This window comes from Prunus mume, linkage group LG6, assembly GCF_029339155.1.
Source record: "Prunus mume cultivar Tortuosa linkage group LG6, ASM2933915v1, whole genome shotgun sequence".
Lineage (NCBI taxonomy): Eukaryota > Viridiplantae > Streptophyta > Magnoliopsida > Rosales > Rosaceae > Prunus > Prunus mume.
Genome location: NC_142703.1, coordinates 11,022,405 through 11,040,301, shown reverse-complemented (window position 1 = coordinate 11,040,301; position 17,897 = coordinate 11,022,405). Strand labels below are relative to the sequence as shown.

The 17,897-nt window shown below is 38.7% G+C and overlaps 4 protein-coding genes and 1 pseudogene across 6 annotated transcripts; all 5 read left to right on the top strand.

Annotated features, from left to right (window-relative positions):
- Positions 1 to 445: 445 nt before the first annotated feature.
- LOC103342802 (phosphoserine aminotransferase, putative (DUF760)) lies at positions 446 to 2,868 on the top strand. Of its 2 annotated transcripts, none has more exons than XM_008246455.2 (2): positions 446 to 880; positions 1,897 to 2,868. In XM_008246455.2, exons 1-2 carry the CDS (start codon positions 549 to 551, stop codon positions 2,693 to 2,695), a joined length of 1,131 nt encoding a protein of 376 aa, XP_008244677.2. In that variant the 5' UTR covers positions 446 to 548; the 3' UTR covers positions 2,696 to 2,868. The 2 variants fall into 2 exon arrangements, 1 of the variants encoding a protein (XP_008244677.2); XR_016128039.1 differs by having other exon boundaries at positions 739 to 880; positions 1,707 to 1,951.
- A 138-nt stretch (positions 2,869 to 3,006) lies between these two features.
- On the top strand, positions 3,007 to 5,058 carry LOC103342846 (chloroplast envelope quinone oxidoreductase homolog). Its single transcript, XM_089054859.1, has 4 exons — positions 3,007 to 3,481; positions 3,600 to 3,741; positions 4,094 to 4,185; positions 4,286 to 5,058. The coding sequence occupies exons 1-4, from the start codon at positions 3,380 to 3,382 to the stop codon at positions 4,979 to 4,981; spliced, it is 1,032 nt and encodes a 343-aa protein (XP_088910985.1). The 5' UTR covers positions 3,007 to 3,379; the 3' UTR covers positions 4,982 to 5,058.
- Positions 5,059 to 9,236: 4,178 nt separating this feature from the next.
- LOC103342800 (chloroplast envelope quinone oxidoreductase homolog) lies at positions 9,237 to 11,478 on the top strand. Its single transcript, XM_008246453.2, has 4 exons — positions 9,237 to 9,429; positions 9,873 to 10,014; positions 10,395 to 10,486; positions 10,583 to 11,478. Exons 1-4 carry the CDS (start codon positions 9,364 to 9,366, stop codon positions 11,273 to 11,275), a joined length of 993 nt encoding a protein of 330 aa, XP_008244675.1. The 5' UTR covers positions 9,237 to 9,363; the 3' UTR covers positions 11,276 to 11,478.
- A 1,496-nt stretch (positions 11,479 to 12,974) lies between these two features.
- LOC103342799 (chloroplast envelope quinone oxidoreductase homolog) lies at positions 12,975 to 14,994 on the top strand. The gene is made up of 4 exons (XM_008246452.3): positions 12,975 to 13,312; positions 13,656 to 13,797; positions 13,956 to 14,047; positions 14,165 to 14,994. The coding sequence occupies exons 1-4, from the start codon at positions 13,238 to 13,240 to the stop codon at positions 14,852 to 14,854; spliced, it is 999 nt and encodes a 332-aa protein (XP_008244674.2). The 5' UTR covers positions 12,975 to 13,237; the 3' UTR covers positions 14,855 to 14,994.
- A 584-nt stretch (positions 14,995 to 15,578) lies between these two features.
- On the top strand, positions 15,579 to 17,492 carry LOC103342798 (chloroplast envelope quinone oxidoreductase homolog; annotated as a pseudogene). Its single transcript, XR_016127945.1, has 4 exons — positions 15,579 to 15,663; positions 16,045 to 16,186; positions 16,519 to 16,589; positions 16,692 to 17,492. The product of XR_016127945.1 is annotated as a chloroplast envelope quinone oxidoreductase homolog (transcript).
- The last annotated feature ends 405 nt before the right edge of the window (positions 17,493 to 17,897 follow it).

The following is a 17,897-nucleotide window of genomic DNA, read 5'->3' as shown; positions in this document are numbered from 1 at the left end:
TCCAGTCATGACAGAATTCCAAACTCTTAACATATGAAGTAAAATTTTCAAATTCTTATTATAAAAAAAAGAAAAGAAAAAGATGAGGGAAATTCACTAGTTGTCTGTGATAGGTTGGTAAAAAGAAGGGCATCTTTAGGTTAGGTTTCAAATCAATAAGCTATTAAAATAAGAATAAAATATAAAAACCTTGTCCTACTGCTTATCGCATTACTTTACTTATCCTAATCCTTATCAAATAACTAATCATTCGGGTTAAGTGAGTGGTCAACGTGGGAACCACAGACAAGCCCGAACCAATGTGCTTGTGGGCCATACCCACATCAACAGATCAACTTATCCTTTATACCCCAACGGTCCAGATCACGCCACGTGGTCCAACAAAAGTCATACTGCCGACCCCGCACGCTATCCAATCCCTCTCTGTTTCTGATTCGACCACTGAACCTCTATCCAAAAACCTTCCATATATTCTTTTTCTTCTTCAAAAACCTCTCAATTTTCTCAGTCTCAGTCTCTCCACCCAATTTCAGCACCAGACATTGTTGATGGACCATTGTATCTCCCCGCTCTCAACCCTAAAGCCCCGCATAACGCCCCGTTTTGCTCCCAGGCCCGCCCTCCAGTCGGTGACCAGGCGGTTCAGGCCGTTGACCGTCGTCGTCGGAGCCGGGGCGAGTCACTGCGAGTTCAGCAGCCTCAACTCGCCACTCGACCCGAGGACCCGACCCGGAAAGGACCTCAGCACCGTTCTGCAGAACCACCCCCAGCTGTTTCACCTTGCGGTGGCTCAGGAGCTCAAGAAGTTGGCTGATGATCGAGAACTCGCCCTCTCTCGTATGTCTCTGAGCGCTGCCTCTCACGAGGCCTGCCTTCATAGGTTTTTTCCTATACCTCATCACTTTAAATTTTTTTAATTTAATTTTCCTGCGTTCAGGTCTTAATTTTTGTGTTCATTCCTATTTCTTCTCATACAAATTCAAAATTTATGTTAGGTTCAAGCAATTTAACTGTTATACAAGAACTATAATCCAATCCCTCTGAGTGTTAATCTCTTAATGAGTACAAAATAGTTTTTTGTTGTTGTCAAATGAGTAAAAAACAGTAAGTTCAAATTTTCCATACTTTTTTCTTTCTTCAGTATTTCATAAGCAATTGTTTTGAACATAATGGGTTTTCACTATATAGTAATTTGGCGCTCTATCAAGAGAATCAAGTGCTTCTCTGTAGTTTTCCGTGTGATATGAGTGATTCTCTGTAGAATGCTGTGTGATATGAGTTTTTCTACAAAGCCGTTTCTTTTTTGCTCTGTTTAAAAAAATTGTGTGTGGACGATGAACTTCTTCAATGATTGACTCATAGACTCTATGATTGACTGTGTTGGAGGATGGAGAGGTTCCCTTGTTGTTTCTTAGTTAGGAAGTCATTAGGTTTGTAAGGATGGCTAGATTGCCCTGAACTGGGCATCACTTAAGATTTTTGCCTGTCCTGAGAGAAACTATTCGCAGAAGTTTGTGTGATAAATAATGATATGTGAAAGCTCATTGAGGTTTCAGTTCATTAATAATGAATTTGTTGCTTATGTGCTATGTTGTTACCTTTTAAATTTGCCGGTGTAGGAAGCACCATGATGATCTTTGATTTGAGTAGGGCATTCTTGAATGCACTTGCTATGCCTAACATGCACTTTGTACCTGTGCACGTAGGCGGTGACTGCAGTAATGTTGCTGGGTGTTCTTGCCTAGCGACCCTTTTACTACCTTATTAGAGTAAGTAAATTGGTGAACTACTCCGTGGAATTCTTGGTGGGTTGAAGCTTTCGTATTTGGATTTTCCAATTAGATTTTCTTTAGAATCACATCTATTTCTTTGACTTAAGGTATTCTTGAATGTCAGGAGGATTGCGCAACTGAAGGAGCAGGAGTGCCAGATTGTTGTTGAAGATGTAATGTACCTGTTAATCTTTTACAAGTTTTCTGAGATCAAAGTTCATTTGGTTCCTAAGCTCTCTAGATGCATCTACAATGGGAGACTAGAGATATGGCCTTCAAAGGACTGGGAGCTAGAGTCCCTTTACAGCTTTGAGATTTTGGAGATGATAAGGGAACATGTCAGTACAGTCATTGGCTTGAGAGTAAATTCTAGTGTCACAGACAATTGGGCAATGACAAAGATCACACGTCAAATGCTTGGTCGAGTATACGTGGCCTCCATCTTATACGGCTACTTTTTGAAATCTGCCTCATTAAGACATCGTCTGGATCGGATTCTAGCTCTGGAAAGCCAAGACCTTCATCTGAGTCATAGAACCTCCCTTCACTATCAGGAGATGTGTCCTAATGGAATGAAAAATCTCCTCTTTGGTCGCATAGGCAACATTCAAGCGAATTATAATGGGTCAAGTAGGTTGGAAAAGACACAAGGAAAGTTGAGTTGTTATGTGATGGGGTTTGATCCTGATACACTTCAGAGATGCGCAAAACTGAGATCTGAGGTGGCTGTGAATTTAGTTAAAAATCACTGTTGTGCTCTTTTTGGGGATGATGGGACCATGAATTCACCCGAGACCGATGAAGTTATCTCAACTTCATATTCAAGTGTGAAGAGGCTAGTTTTGGAGGCTGTTGCGTTTGGTTCTTTCCTTTGGGACACAGAAGAATGCATCGAGACAGTGTATAAGCTTAAGGAGAACTAACTAGTGGGTATGACAGTTTCTTTTGCCCAATATGGTTTGGGTGAAATTTTCTTTGTAAATAGCAAGGATCGTATTCTGCGTTTTTGGCTCCGCCAGCCATGCAAGCCCCCAGTAATTTTCCGTTGTATAGTGTACATGATTATAAATAAAATATAGTTTTGATTCCTAGCCAATATTCAATGATTCTTGTTCTGTTCTTTTTATCAAATGGTAGAAATCATTCCAGATTCCAAGCATTTCCACCTATGAAACGTTGGATTTAGTACCTCTGAGTTGAAATGAGTGTAATGTTTTGAGGCTATTTGGTCATCGGCCTCTTCTTCTCTGGTTTCTTAATTAAATTAAATTGACTAGTCTAATTCCTGGTTTAGTACAAGTTTCCAAACAATGTCTTTTAAGGGAGTGAAACTCTCATGCAACTGCAGTAACACTTTTTACTATCCTGACTAATGACACAATGACACAGCTATCCCCGGCACAATGACACGTGGGATATTTTTCCCATGCGTCGACAGATCAAACCTTGTATAATGTGTCTTGACTTCGAGTAATCTAATGTAATATTAAAACTTGTCAGTTGTCAGTTTTGACACTCAATTCATATTTATTATAATTAAGTGTACCATGTAAACATCATTCTCTGGCGAAAAATAAATTAAATTCAACGATTTATTGTGTGAAAAGATGACAAGTTCTAAAGGTACTCCGGCTACGGCATCCGTGGCTGCAAGGCTTATGGATGCGGTTGTGTATGAAAGCTATGGTGGAGGGCCTGATGGTTTAGAGGTTCTTTATCCGTCTGCTAACTCCTGTTTGTTTCAGCTTTCTTTATCAGTGTTTTTGGGTAGAATTCTCTCATATTCTGGAGCTATCTTGGTAAATTGTTATATATGTTTTTTTGCAGCATGTTAAGGTTCCAATCCTCAGTCCTAAGAAAGATGAGGTTTTGCTGAAACTGGAAGCGGCTAGCCTGAACGCATCTGACTGGAAAATTCAGAAAGGCGTGTTTCGGCCTCTTTTGCCAAGAAAATTCCCTTTCATACCTGGTAATTCTGTTTTGCCTTTGGTCTGTATTTTCGTATTGAACATTCCTCAGTGATCTTTGCTTGTGAAGCAAAAACCAATAGACGAGTGAACAAAAAGTCAGTCCAAAAACATGCATCATGATAGCAATCAGTCCAAAAACATGCATCATGGTAGCAACCAAACCTCTGCTTCTATCCCAAACAATAGTCGATTGGGCTAATTTATCTGTCTAATATAGTTAATTGATTCATCGATTCGTAAATATAAAAATGAGCAGTGTTGTTGGGTAGATGGATTAGCTGGAGAATTAGTTGTTTTCTGATTTATGCATTCATTTGGATTGTTAACTTTGGCTGATATTATCCGGAACAGCTGTTGATGTGGCTGGAGAGGTTGTAGAGGTTGGACAAGGAGTTGAAAAATTTAAAGAGGGCGACAAAGTTGTGGCAATGCTAAACTTTATAGTAAGTTTCAAATATATAAATTCATTTTTTTTTTTACTGACATATATACCATCAATAAAGCCTCAGTTTGTGTTTGATGTGATTTTACACATATTGACAGAATGGAGGTGGATTAGCTGAGTTTGCCATAGCTAGTGAGACATTTATAACATCTGCTAGGCCCCCAGAAGTTTCAGCAGCTGAAGGTGCAGGCTTGCCTAGTTCCGGCCTCACAGCTCACCAGGCTCTCACCAAAGCTGCAGGGATCAAGCTTGATGGAACTGGCCAGCTCAAGAACATACTGATCACCGGCGCCTCTGGTGGTGTCGGGCACTATGTAGTCCAGCTAGCCAAGCTTGGAAACACTCATGTTACTGCCACTTGCGGTGCTCGTAACATTGACATTGTCAAGAGCCTAGGGGCAGATGAGGTTCTTGACTACAAGACCCCTGATGGGGCTGCTCTCAAGAGACCATCCGGTCGAAAATATGATGTTGTGATCCACTGTGCATCAGCAGGCATTCCTTGGTCGACTTTTGAGCCGAATTTGAGTGCAAATGGGAAGGTTATAGACCTTACTTCCAGGCCAAGTACCTGGATCACTATTGTTCTGCAGAGACTCAGCTTCTCCAGGAAACAGCTGGTGCCATTGATCATAAATCCCAAAGGTGAGAATCTGGACTATCTTGTTGAGTTGATGAAGGAAGGAAAGCTCAAGACTTTGGTTGACTCAAAGCACCATCTGAGCAAGGCTGAAGATGCTTGGGCTTGGAAAACTGATGGCTATGCTATTGGGAAGATCATTGTGGAGACTTAAGAGTTAAGAGTAAATATATTGGGATTTTATAAACTTCAGTTCTTACTACGAATCCAGGCTCATTTTGCTCTTTCTAATCAGCAGCTCCCTTATTAGCCCAGGAAAATCTTTAAGGATGACAACAACAATGTGCATTTTTCTGAGGTCTGTTTAGAACCACACTAACTGCAATGAGAGATCTAATAGAGGCCATCTCTATCTATCATTAAAACAATCGACTGCACAAGGAAAACATTTCGAGTATTGCTGCAGTGAACTTGCAATTCAGTTCAGAGGGTCCCCTGAAATCCAACAGAGACTCCAATGGAGCTCAAGACAAAATACAAAAGAATGTGCCTTACCTCATGATGCCCTGAAACTAAAGATCTCAAGGCCAACTACGGCCCTACAAAGAATTGATCAAAATGGCCTAAGTTCTAAAAAAGCTGAAGCTAGCCAAATTTGAGTGCAAATGGGAAGGTTATAGACCTTACTTCCGGCCCAAGTACCTTGATCAATTGTGTTCTGCAGACACTCAGCTTCTCCAGGAAAGAGCTGGCGTGATTGATCATAAATCCCAAAGGTGAGAATCTGGACTACCTCGTTAACTTCATGTGCAATAGAAGAATATTGTACTAGCAATTTTTTTTTTTTTTTTGGTCTGAATAAGATCTTCATTAACAAAACGCCTAAACAGCGCCAACAAAACACAACAAACAAGACAAAGGCTAAACTAAGCTCCAAACAGAGAGCCGAGACAAATAGCCTAAGTCACAAAAGAGCAAAACTAAATCAACAATAATTTATGAAAACCTCCCTGGAGGACAAGGGAGGCCATCAGATAGTAAAACTCCCACAAGAGACGGAGGTGGCCTGACAGCCCAACTTTCCAGTTGCTCCGCTCTGATTCCAATCGCTGCAGCCATGTGCGCTGTTCAAATTCCTTGGCACCCAGCTCCAAAGAACCGATCTAAAACACACAGAGATCTTCTTAAACTCATCCAGAAGTGGTTGGATAGCCCAAACACCATTTTTTCCTCCACCTCTAACTCCTTCCACCAAAATCTTCGAATCTGTCTCAAGGATAATGTTGGTGAAATTATGATTAAGAGCAAACTTGAGAGCACAAAGGCCAGCAGCAGCCTCTGCGACCAGAGCCAAGTTGCAATGGAACGGAGTCGCCAATATTGTACTAGCAATGTGTGGTTATCTTTTGACAGTAAATCAGATGTGTGAGGCAACTCTTATCTTGAGTGAACAATTTGAACTTGTGGAATTGATGCTTACAAGTTACAGCATGCAATGCAATAATATTTGATGAAATCTTGACTCTGCAAGTAACTTGTAAATAGGTCAAGATTGCTTTCTCCAAAAGCATCTTGCAAGTTTAAAAACTCCCAGTTCAAATAATTTTATTAATGTGTCATATGCATTTTTTACGTAATATTAAATCTGGGTTCTATTGCAATTATCCTTACAATTATGCTGTTAATTACAATTATTTTGTGAACATCTGTCTTTTCGAATCTAGTATACGCTTTAGTGTTATTATATGAATATATGAATAATGCACCAATTTGCAATTACTAGTCAACTTTGACAATTGTCAGACCAAAAAAGATAAAAACTTCGCAAAATTGTAGCAATGATCCCTCAAATAAGACCTCACTTTACTTTTCGTCCCTCAACCTAAAAAATTGTTATGGTCATCCTTCATTTAGATATTGCATTGCACCACTCGTCATTCCTTCAATTCTGTTAAATTTTCTGTCAAAATTAAGGGCAAATTGAGAAATTCATATCAAATTTTAAGGGCAAATAAGACTTTTACCTAGTCACCACCTCATTCTACCCAAACCCAACTACAACTCTCTCTCTCTCCAATGAATCCTTTGGGGTTTTGTTTATATTGTTCAATCGATTGAGGAAGACCAATCGATGAAAAAGGTTGGGAGGATGAGGGGGTTGATGAACAGAGGAAGGAAGAAAATGAGAGAAGGAGAGAGTGGGTCGAGGTCGGAGTGGGTCTGTGGGGGTGGGTCGGCGGCGAATTTGTGGGGTTAGGTCTGTGAAGGGTGGCTGGAGGAGAGAGAGGGAGAGAAAGGTGGTTGTTGGGGTGGGGGGGAGATGAGGGACTAAAAGTAACCACTGCTATATTTTTGCCAAATTTTTTTGACACATTCTAATCACCTGCCTAACGGGTTTTTGCGGGCCTGTGGTATGACATGTTTGTGTCGAGTGAAAATTAGCTCAATCTGAATATGCCAGTTAAGCACGACTAAGATAAATAACGAATAACACAACATGACTCATTTTACCCATTAAATTTGTTAACCATAGTCGTAAGACCACGTATGGGGGCTGATGCCATTTCTTGAAATCTCTTCTGGGTTAATTGTCATTTTGGATTTTGGAAGTTTCTTGTGAAAATCAGTTGAATTCTGTGCACAAATCTTTTTCAACATGTTCACCCGAATGAAGGCAAAGAAGAGATGCTCAAGTGTTGAGCAATCATGGAATACTTTAATTACATGTAACAGTAATTCAGACATGTTTCTGTTTCTCCATTGCTTACATTAAGGTAACAAATAAAGTTTGATTTAATCTTGGATCCAAAACCGCAGATTAATACTTAGTTAATTGTGTTTTGGGTAAGCGATATATATGAATTTGAATTTAATTGATTCAATTAATTACTATTTTCTTTAGCTTTAGTTAGAATCGGTCATTGAAAAAGTTCCATTCTTATTTCTTAATGAGTTCGAAATTTCCCAGAAGCTGATGATACAACAATTGCTTCTTATAAAAATTACACGCAAACAAATTAAACTAATATGGGTTTCCCATTTCACCGGTAAACAATTAACATGGCGTATAAGCTATAACCTTTGTGACGTCAACTCTGTTCAAGGTTCAATCAAACACGTACATATATATAATCTCTGCTGCCTGCAAAAAGACTCAAACCAATCAGCAAAAATGGTTGTGTTCCTTTTCAAACTCATCTTCTTTGCATTGAGCTTCGTATCGAGCTTGGTTTTGGGCTTGATCTTCTCTGCTACTGCTCGTGTTCTAGTATTATTAATCCATGGATTCAGAGCACCAGGCCTAGCCATCCATGGCACATTACAACAAGTCACAGAGGTCATCAGGTCATGTTCTGAGTACTTTGTGGGCCTTGTATTGGAAGCAATAAGTGCTCTAGTCTCAGCTTTCTTTGATTATCTAAAACAAAGTGTCACAGGGTCTGCTGGAGTTACCACTTCTGCAATTGGAGATCTCATGGAGAAAACAAAGACTTCGCTTGAATTGCTTGACGGGTTGCTCACTGATTTCCCAGAGGTTTCTGAGATGATTTTTACCATGGTGGCTGATTTGTGGAACAATTGCAGGGATGCTTTTGGATATGTTGCGGAGAATGCTTGATTATTTTTGTACATACCTCTTCAATTGGTTGTAAAAATGTGTAAGAACAAATGTGTATAACATTTGAGATCATCATACCAACTAACACTGTCTTAGATTACTAGAAAAGGTATAGGAAGAACCAACTTTGCGGGTAATTCGTTGTATTTCATGCTATGTGTGGGGGTTAACTTGAACCCCCATGTTACATTGGAGGAGTGCTACAGTCAATCATTCACCCGCTTAAGTGATTTCTAACCATAAATGCATGTGGATTCTACTACAGGGTCTACATAAATTAACATCTAGAAATAGTAGCACTAGATTCACGGTCGTACTTGATTGCTTGTATGTGTGAGGATTTGTCAGTGCAATGTGAAGATGGCCCAAGTATGAGACCAAATTACAAACATAGGATATTCAATTGTTAGCTTTGTTCTCTCTGTGTTCTTGTTTTATATGTATGATTTGGAATATAATTTTCCTAACATTATTTTATACTATGAAATAACCCTTTAATCAAACAAATTGCTCAAACCTCAAGGTTGACTAATTAAGCAAACCAAAGTTATGGTAGAGGAGATTCTGGAATATAGTCTGCGGCTGGGTTAGATTTTGCTTGATGACCAAGTCAAGCCCTATAGATACATATAGAACAACAAGTTCTGAATACAATGGCTTTATTCTAAATCTGTTATTATTTTATATGTGATTGAACTACTATTTTCATAGATTACTGTACTGACAAATCAAAAAGTTCAATTTTGTAAATGAGATAATCATCAATCACACAAAGGTTGCAATACAACAATTTTGAAGGTTGACTTCTCATGCGGCACGAAGTTTTCCAACAATTTATAAACTGAGCAAATTGCAGTATAATATATGCAGTTCACATGATGGGGGGCGTTGGTATATAGATAGGGTTCACTTGGTGGTGCATTTAAAAAATTTCTCCCTCACAATTCTCACCCTCTGAGTCTCGGAGTTTGGCAGCCATGGCGGCAAAGCTTATGCATGCGGTTCAGTACAAAAGCTATGGTGGAGGACCTTTTGGTTTAAAGGTTCCTTGTGAATCTGCTCCTTTTCTTTATATTTTTTTTACCAATGCTTTTGTAGGATTCCTGGATTTTTGTTTTTTGTTTTTTTATTTTTGCTTCTGACATCTTAGTTTCACATTTAGTTATTTTAAGAGTTTACTGCATAAAAAATATGTCTGATATTAATATGCTAAAGAGAAAGTGTATCATGGTTGATCTGAACTTGTGGAAATACTTTTTGGTGCTGTGAATATGTAGTTGTTTGTGCTGCTTGCTTAAAGAGCAATACAGCCATGGGACGGGGCTTTTAAGACTTTGAGACATTGGACTACTTGTTTCTTTTAGACTTTGTTCTATATTGTTAGCCTTGCTTGGTTTTTCTGGTTTTCTTTGTCCTTCCCTGTATTGGTTTCTTGCTGTTTTGGAGCTGCCTTAGTAAACTGTTATATGTGTTGTTTTTGTTGCAGCATGTTGAGATTCCAATCCCCTCTCTGAAGAAAGATGAAGTTTTGCTGAAAACAGAAGCAGCTAGTCTGAATCCAAGTGATTTTAAAATTCAGAAAGGCCTGGTGCGCCCTTTTATCCCACGCAAATTGCCTCACACACCTGGTAACTCTCTTTTTCCAGTGGTCTGCACTTAACAATTTTTTCTTTGCTAGACAATGCCTTGTTAGTATGTCAGATTTATGCTTATTCGACATTTGTAAACAGAAATTAGGACACAACAGCACATACTGGCTTGTAATTGAGAGTTACTGAGTGAATAACTTTTCAGTCCACGAACATGTTAGCAAACCATCGTCCGCTTATGCTGCCCCAATCAGTGGTAACTATAAAAATAAACAATTTTAAATGCTTTTTGGGTACCCATATGAGCAACTACAAAGATGACATCAGTTTTGTGATTTATGCATTCAGTGTCTTCGAATCTTAGGCCGGTTGGTTGATTTGTTAACGTTAACTTTGGCTGATGACATTATGGGGAACAGTTACCGACGTAGCCGGAGAGATAGTAGAGGTTGGACAAGGAGTCAAGAAGTTCAAAGTGGGAGACAAAGTTGTGGCATTACTGAGCTTTGGTGTAAGTGCTCATTTTATTCCAATCATGATGCCTTGGTTTGAAGATATAAAACCTCTGTTTCTGTTACTGATCATATGAACTGTTGCATGTTGATAGAATGGAGGTGGACTGGCTGAGTTTGCTGTAGCTAAAGAGAAACTAGTAGTTGCTAGGCCTCCTGAAGTTTCGGCAGCTGAAGGTGCAGGCTTACCTATGGCTGGTCTCACAGCTCACCAGGCTCTCACCAAGGATGCAATGATCAAGCTTGATGGAACTGGCCAGCTGAAGAACATACTGATTACTGGTGCCGCCGGTGGTGTTGGTCTCTATGCAGTCCAACTAGCAAAGCTTGGAAACACTCATGTTACAGCCACCTGTGGAGCTCGGAACATTGAATTGGTGAAGAGCTTAGGGGCAGATGAGGTTCTTGACTACAAAACACCTGAAGGGGCATCCCTGAAGAGCCCGTCAGGTCGAAAATATGATGTTGTGATCCACAGTGCATCATCAGCCATTCCCTGGTCAGTCTTCGAGGCAAATTTGAGTGCAAGAGGGAAGGTAATAGACCTTACTATTGGTGCAAGTAATCTGTTTACTTTTGTTCTGAAGAAAATCACTTTCTCCAAGAAGAAGCTGGTGCTACTGGCTATAAGTGCCAAGGCTGAGAACTTGGATTGTCTTGTTAAGTTGGCCAAGGAAGGAAAACTCAAGACAGTAATTGACTCAAACTACCCTCTGAGCAAGGCTGAAGATGCTTGGGCTAAAAGAATCAATACCCAATGCACTGGGAAGATCATTGTGGAGCCTTGAGTAGACAAAATTTCCTAGGATTGTAAACTTCATGAAACTTTTTGCAATTGTAGTAAACCTCATTTACAAAAGAATAAAATCTCATGTACAAAAGAATAAGGTATTTAATAGTGTGTGGATTTTTCTTTTTCTTTTTGGTTTTATGCATCATTGGATATTGTAAATGAGAAGGTTTGGGACTAAATGTTCATTTTCAACTGTTAGTAGTATTTGACAGTATTTCAGATGTTTCTGTTGCTCCATGGCTTACATTATGTGTGAGACAACTCATAATTACTTAGTTGCAAACACCCACTTGATTGAATTATGTTTTGGGTAAGACTCTCTCTCATTTGACTCTCAAAGTCAAGGGAGTGGATTAATTTATAAGCAGATATAAGAGAACTATCCACAGACGTGGAAATCCCAGCAACATAACTTTGAAAACCCTTTTTTACTTAATTAATTAGTATTATCTTTAGTTAGAATCAGTCTCTAAGAAAGCTCCAATGTTATTTCTTAATGACATTGAAATTTCCCAGAAGATGGTGATACAACAACTGCTCCTTATAAAACTAGAACAGACAAATTAAACTAATGGTCCCATTTCATTAGTAAACTTGTGACCTCAACTCTGTACACACATATATATATATAACAAACCAAGTTGTTTCCTTCACTGCTTGCTATCCCAAGACTCAAACCAATCAACAAAAATGGTTGTGTTCCTTCTCAAACTCATCTTCTTTGCATTGAGCTTCATATCGAACTTGGTTTCGTGGTTGATCTTCTCTGGTACCGCCCATATTCTGGTGCTGTTGATCCATGGATTCAGAGGACCAGGCCAAGCCATCCATGGCACATTACAACAAGTCACAGAGGTCATTAAGTCATGTTCTGAGTACTTTGTGGGCCTTGTAATGGAAGCAATAAGTGCTCTAATTTCTACTATCTTTGATTATCTAAAAGAAATTTTCACAGGGTCTGCTGTAGTTACAACTTCTGCGATTGGAGATCTCATGGAGAAAACAAAGACTTCACTTGATGGGTTGCTCACAGATGTTCCAGAGGTTTCTGAAGGGTTGTCTGAGATGGTTTTTACCATAGTGGCTGATTTGTGGAACAATTTCAAGGATGCTTTTGGATATGTTGCAGAGAATGCTTGATTATTTGCAAATACCTCTTCAATTGGTTGTAAAAGATGTGTAGCTCATAAAGTATATGAACAAATGTGTATCAATTTTGAGATTTCGAAAAGCATCATGCCAACTAAAAATCTGTCTTAGATTACTTGAAAAGGTATAGGAATAACTAATAAATAATTAAGAACCATTTTTTGTGGGTAATTTGTTGTATTTCATGCTATGTGTGAGGGTCTCCCATGTTGCCTCAGAGGAGTGCTACAGTCAGTCACACACTTAGGTCATAGAAGCGCGTGGATTTACAATAAGGCCTAGATACATTAACAGCTCGAAATTAGGAACACGCGATTGACCGTAGTATTTTTTAGGGCAATGATTTCCCCACTCCTATTTTATCCACTTACACTCATTTTTTAGTTATAAAAAAGTAGTGTAAGTGGATAAAATAAGAGAAAAAGGAGTGAGGAAATCACCACTCATTTTTTATTGCACTGCTTATATTTGTGATTATTTGTTCAGTACAATGTGAAGCTGCCTCATATATGAGACAAAATTACACTTAGGATATTCAATTGCTTTCTTTAATTAATCTCTCTGTGTTCTTGTTTTTTTACGTATGAATTGGAATATAATTTTTATAGCATTATTGTACTGTGGAGAGTTCAATTTTATACTATGAAATAATCCTTAATCAAACAAAATGCTCAAACCTCATCGTTGACTTCTGAGGAGAACCAAAATTTTCTAACAATTGATAAATTCAGCAAGTCACAGAATAACAATTGATGGTGCCGCAAAAATTTCATTCTCACCACTCTCATTAATCTCTCTGTCTCCGATAATGGCAGCCATGGCGCCCAAACTTATGCATGCAGTTCAGTACAACTGTTATGGTGGAGGAGCTTCTGGTTTAAAGGTTCTTTATTTATCTGCTCTTTTTGTTCAATTTTCCATCACTATTATATTTTGAGAGAGAATGAACCACCAGCAAGGAAATGTTTCATAGTAGAATTGAAGTTGTGAAAAGATTTCTTGGTGCTGGAAATATGTACTTGTTTTGTTTTGCTGATTGCTTTAAAAAGCAATTAAGCCAAGGGACTTTGAGACTTTTGAGACATTTCTATTTGTCTGTGCTAATATGCCCTTATTTGTCAGATGGATGAAGGTCTCTGGGTTAGGCAAAGTATCTGAAAACCCTCTTCTGGATGACAATTTAAAGATGCCCAAGGATGCCTCATAGATTTTTATGTTTGTTGCAGCATGTAGAAGTTCCATTGCCCACTCCAAAAAAAGATGAGGTTGTTCTGAAATTGGAAGCAGCTAGTCTAAATCCATCTGATTGGAAAATTCAGAAAGGGATATTGTGGCCTGTTTTCCCAGGCAAATTCCCTCACATACCTGGTAATTCTGTTTTGCTTGTGGTCTGTAAAGATGAATATAGTTTCTATTCTATGCAGAAAAAGATGAGTTGTTCTGTAATTTATGTGCATAAGATGTCTTTGAGTCATAGGCAGGTAGGCTGGTTTGTTAAGTTTGGCTGATGAGATTGTCGAAAACAGTTAATGATGTTGCTGGAGAGGTTATAGATGCCGGACAAGGAGTCAAAAAGTTCAAAGAAGGTGAAAAAGTTGTGGCATTGCTAAACTATTTTGTAAGTGCTCAATTTATTCCTTCTGGTTAGAAGTTTCACATACAAAACTCATGTGTTTATTTCTGATATAATCTCTGCCTTGCTTTATCTCTGTTGTCATATTATATATTTTGAAAGAATGGAGGTGGATTGGCTGAGTATGCTGTGGCTAGTGAGAGATTGACAGTTTCTAGGCCCCCTGAAGTTTCAGCAGCTGAAGGCGCGGGATTACCTATTGCCGGTCTTACAGCTCTCCAGGCTCTCACTCAAGCTGCAAATATCAAGCTTGATGGAACTGGTGAGCTCAAGAACATACTTGTTACCGCTGCCTCTGGTGGTGTAGGTCACTATGCAGTCCAACTAGCAAAGCTTGGAAACAACCATGTCACAGCCACTTGTGGAGCTTGGAACATTGATTTGGTGAAGAGCTTAGGGGCAGACGAGGTTCTTGACTACAAGACCCCAGAAGGAGCAGCTCTTAAGAGTCCATCTGGTCGAAAATATGATGCCGTGATACACTGTGCAACCGGCACTCCTTGGTCAAGTTTTGAACCTAATTTAAGTGCAGAAGGGAAGGTTATAGACATTACTTTCGGTCCAAGCGCCTTGCTTACTTTGGTACTAAACTCACTCACCTTCTCCAAGAAGCAGCTGGTGCCGCTGCTCATGAATCCCAAGGCTGAGAACCTGGAGTATCTTGTTAAGCTGGTAAAAGAAGGAAAACTCAAGACAGTGATTGACTCAAAGCATGCTCTAGCCAAGGTTGAAGATGCTTGGGGTAAAAGTATAGATGGGCATGCTATTGGGAAGATTATTGTGGAGCCTTAAGTAGATAAAGTATCTTCGGATTGTAAACTTCATGTACTTATTTTGGGATTGTATAGTTCTAATCTCTGTTTTTCTTTGATTTTGTAAAAGAAAGGAAAGAAAATTTCAAGGAGAAAACAAAGACTTGGCTTGATGGGTTACTCACAGATTTCCCAGAGGTTTTTTATGGTTTATCTGATATAATTTCTACCATGGTGACTAACGAACATTTACAAGGATGCTTTAGGATATGAGAATGCTCTGATTATGTGTAAATACCTCCTTAATTGGTTGTAAAAGATGTTTGCATCATAAAATATTAATGTACCAATAGTCCTTTGCAAATTAAGAATAAGAACAAGAACTAATGTTTATTAATTCTGAGTTAGATTTTGCTTGGCAAACAAGCCAAGCCATTGTGGATAAATATGCAATATAGAACAACAAATTCAGAATACAATTGCTTTATTCTCTTGTGTTCTTATTTTATATGTGATTGGAATAAAATTTTCATAGAATTATTAAATTATTAAATCAAGTTCAAATTTGTAAACTATGAGACAATCATTAATCAAACAAAATGCTCCAATATTATTCCTCATAGGTTGACATTTGAGGAGCACAATAGTTTATAAACTCTACACGTTACAGTATAATATATGGCAGTTCACATGATGTTTTCATTGGTATAAATGTATTGCATTGTCACAGCAAAAACTTGTCTCTCACAATTCTAGCATTCTCTGTCTCCGAGTTTGGAAGCCATGGTGGCAAAGCTTATGCATGCAGTCCAGTACAAAAGCTATGGTGGAGGACCTTCTGGTTTAAAGGTTCTTAGATTATATGCTCCTTTTCCTTCATGTGTTCTGCCAATGTTCTTGTAGAAGTCTTTGAATTTTTATTTCTTTTTGCTTCTGACATTTTCTATTCTATTCGTCTCAATATCAAATTGAGTGCATCAAAATATATTCGAAATTGAGATCCTAAAAAGGGAGAGAATTTACAACCAGTGAAAAATGTTGAGCTGAACTGGTGAAGAGAGTTGCTTGTGCTGCTTGCTTTAAAGAGAAATGGGTTTAAGACTCTGAGACACTGTACTACTTGTTTCTTGCTGTTTTGCAGCTTGCTTCTTTTAGGCCTTTTGTGTTCCTTGTCTATGTCTAGAGTTATACCTTAATCAACTGTTATACTTTTGTTATGTTTTGTTGCAGCATGTTGAGATTCCAATCCCCACTCCGAAGAAAGACGAGGTTTTGCTGAAAGTGGAAGCAGCAAGTCTAAATCCAGGTGATTTTAAAATTCAGAAAGGCATGGCACGGCCTTTTCTCCCAAGCAAATTACCTCACACTCCTGGTAATTCTCCTTTGCCGGTGGTCTGTACTTCACAATTTTTTTTTCTGGTATACATGTCAGATATAAGCCTATGTGACATTTGTAAGAAATTAGGATGACAGTTCATATTGTGTTTCATATATGTCTCATTTACATTTGATTCATACGTGGAAGTCTTGGTTGGGAGTGAGTTTTGAGGCAGATGGATTAGTTGGATTCTGAAACAAATATTGTTCCTAAGCTGAAAAATGATGACCTGTTTTATGATTTCTGCATTCAATATATGTTCAAGTTTTAGGCTGGGAGGCTTTTGATTTGTTATCTCTGGCTGATGATGGCATTATGGAAAACAGTTACTGATGTGGCTGGGGAGATTGTAGAGGTTGGACAAGGAGTTCAAAAGTTCAAAGTTGGTGACAAAGTTGTGGCCCTTACTTAGTGTAAGCACCACTCACCTTTGCTTGAAGATATACTTGTGTATGGTTAAAAGTTTAACAGATAAAATTTATCTGCTTCTTAATTTTAGGCCTCATTTTTTTGTCTCTTGTCATAGAATGGAGGTGGGCTGGCTGAGTTTGCTGCAGGCTAAAGAGAAATCAGTAGTTTCTAGGCCACCTGAAGTTTCAGCAGCTGAAGGTGCAGGCTTGCCTGTTGCTGGTCTCTCAGCTCACCAGGCTCTCACCAAAGCCGCAGGGATCAAGCTTGATGGAACTGGCCAGCTCAAGAACATACTGATCACTGGTGCCTCCGGCGGTGTTGGTCTCTATGCAGTCCAACTAGCAAAGCTTGGAAACACTCATGTAACAGCCACTTGTGGAGCTAGAAACATTGAATTGGTGAAGAGCTTAGGGGCAGATGAGGTTCTTGACTACAAGACAACTGAGGGGGAAGCTCTTAAGAGCCCGTCGGGTCGAAAATATGATTTCGTGATCCACAGTGCATCCGCAGCCATTCCTTGGTCAGTTTTTGAGCCAAATTTGAGTGCAAGAGGGAAGTCATTGACCTTACTCCTGGTGCAAGTTCCTTGTTTGCTTTTCTTCTAAAGAAAATCACTTTCTCCGAGAAGAGGCTGGTGCCACTGATGATAAATGCCAAGGCTGAGAACTTGGATTGTCTTGTTCAGTTGGTGAAGGAAGGAAAACTCAAGACTGATTGATTCAAACCATTCTCTAAGCAAGGCTGAAGATGCTTGGGCTAAGAGAATCAATAGCCAATGCACTGGGAAGATCATTGTGGAGCCTTAGGCAAAATAGCTTGGGAGTTTAAACCTCATGATTTATGTATTTATTTTGGGATTGTATTAAAATTCATGTGCAACAGAATAAGGGTGTTAATATAATAATGTGTGGACTTTTTGGTTTTATTCATGATTGGATATTGTAAATGAGAAGATTTGGGATAAATGCTCCTTTCCAACTGCTAGTTTTATTTGGGATATTAATTAGAATATATCACTAATCAAACAAAATGCTCAAACACCACACTATTAATCATGATCATTGTTACAATGTGTGCTAGGTCAATTGGGCAGGACAATTGCTCATGTACACCCAAGTTTGAGTTCCTCAGCTCGTAAACAGATTAATTTATTCGTATAAATTATCACTTGTATTTTTTTTATAAAAAAATAATCATCATCATGACTTCTCAAGCAAACCAAGTTCTGGTTTATAGCATCGGACACAATCCAATTATTCTACTTTTTGTATTATATATAACTAAATAAATAAAA

Excerpts from the sequence above, each read along its gene's own strand:
- LOC103342799 (XM_008246452.3), top strand. The coding sequence starts at position 13,238 with ATGGCAGCCATGGCGCCCAAACTTATGCATGCAGTTCAGTACAACTGT. Across the intron at positions 13,313-13,655 it reads GAGGAGCTTCTGGTTTAAAG|CATGTAGAAGTTCCATTGCC; the intron begins GTTCTTTATTTA and ends TGTTTGTTGCAG. Across the intron at positions 14,048-14,164 it reads TGGCATTGCTAAACTATTTT|AATGGAGGTGGATTGGCTGA; the intron begins GTAAGTGCTCAA and ends ATATTTTGAAAG.
- LOC103342802 (XM_008246455.2), top strand. The coding sequence starts at position 549 with ATGGACCATTGTATCTCCCCGCTCTCAACCCTAAAGCCCCGCATAACG. Across the intron at positions 881-1,896 it reads CACGAGGCCTGCCTTCATAG|GAGGATTGCGCAACTGAAGG; the intron begins GTTTTTTCCTAT and ends CTTGAATGTCAG.
- LOC103342800 (XM_008246453.2), top strand. The coding sequence starts at position 9,364 with ATGGCGGCAAAGCTTATGCATGCGGTTCAGTACAAAAGCTATGGTGGA. Across the intron at positions 10,015-10,394 it reads CAAATTGCCTCACACACCTG|TTACCGACGTAGCCGGAGAG; the intron begins GTAACTCTCTTT and ends TATGGGGAACAG. Across the intron at positions 10,487-10,582 it reads TGGCATTACTGAGCTTTGGT|AATGGAGGTGGACTGGCTGA; the intron begins GTAAGTGCTCAT and ends GCATGTTGATAG.
- LOC103342846 (XM_089054859.1), top strand. The coding sequence starts at position 3,380 with ATGACAAGTTCTAAAGGTACTCCGGCTACGGCATCCGTGGCTGCAAGG. Across the intron at positions 3,482-3,599 it reads GAGGGCCTGATGGTTTAGAG|CATGTTAAGGTTCCAATCCT; the intron begins GTTCTTTATCCG and ends GTTTTTTTGCAG. Across the intron at positions 4,186-4,285 it reads TGGCAATGCTAAACTTTATA|AATGGAGGTGGATTAGCTGA; the intron begins GTAAGTTTCAAA and ends ACATATTGACAG.